Source organism: Penaeus monodon, chromosome 21 (assembly GCF_015228065.2).
Source record: "Penaeus monodon isolate SGIC_2016 chromosome 21, NSTDA_Pmon_1, whole genome shotgun sequence".
Lineage (NCBI taxonomy): Eukaryota > Metazoa > Arthropoda > Malacostraca > Decapoda > Penaeidae > Penaeus > Penaeus monodon.
The window spans coordinates 42,259,751-42,260,506 of NC_051406.1; the positions used below are offsets into that span (position 1 = coordinate 42,259,751).

The 756-nt window shown below is 45.9% G+C and overlaps 1 protein-coding gene across 8 annotated transcripts in view; it reads right to left on the reverse strand.

Annotated features, from left to right (window-relative positions):
- Positions 1-756, reverse strand: part of LOC119586518 (neurofibromin-like) — a gene marked incomplete at its 5' end in the record, with an annotated part of 66,980 nt that overhangs the window by 10,443 nt on the left and 55,781 nt on the right. For all 8 annotated transcript variants that reach the window (XR_005229956.1, XM_037935267.1, XM_037935261.1 and 5 more), the window contains 2 exon segments: positions 8-194; positions 459-685. Coding sequence is in view for 7 of the 8 variants with exons in the window: in XM_037935267.1 (XP_037791195.1) it covers positions 8-194; positions 459-685 (414 nt within the window).

Below are 756 nucleotides of genomic sequence, written 5' to 3' on the forward strand. Positions count from 1 at the left end.
ACACTACCTTAGTGAATGGGCCAGCAAATCTCCACAGCCCTCCGAATCCCCAGCTTTGAAGAGCATGCAGTTGTTGGTGTCCTTGGTCCTCACAAGCTACCATATTCTGAATTATAGACTGAACAGCACTCAGGATCACACCATCATGACACAAGGACAGCACCGAGGTGATCTTGGCATCCAGAAGGGAGTGGCTGGAAAGGATTGGAAGCAAAATCACATATAAAATTTATATTAATCTTATTCCTAAAACATGTCTGAAACGAATCTTTCAAAATCTTCATCATGTAAAGGGTACACCTTCAAATATAAGTTGTGGCACGTCACTGAAGGCCCTCCCTCTCAGAATTCATCGAAGCAAATTACTTAACAATAACAGAAAACAGCAAGACAAAGAGCAAGCTTCTGTAACCCAATTTTTCAGTGCAGAGTTCATCCAGAACCAACCGAGCACTTACATGACAGGGAAGACCTTGGGGAAGACGACTGAAGCCTCAGCCAGGTATTCGTACAGCACTCTCATCTCATTCTCGTCCGTGGTGTACTTCACTAGTGTGGCCAAGACAGTGAGGACGAGGGCTTGGGTCGAGAACTCTGTCAACACCTCCGGGTCCAAGAGGATATTATTTTCGTTGCTGACGGAGACCCTGGTGCTGCGGTCCTTGTCCGGAGGGGACATGTCACCCTGAAGGAAGGGAAGGGAGAAAAAAGGAAGAACACACCATGAGACATAAATAAAATAGTTTTCCCTAGGAG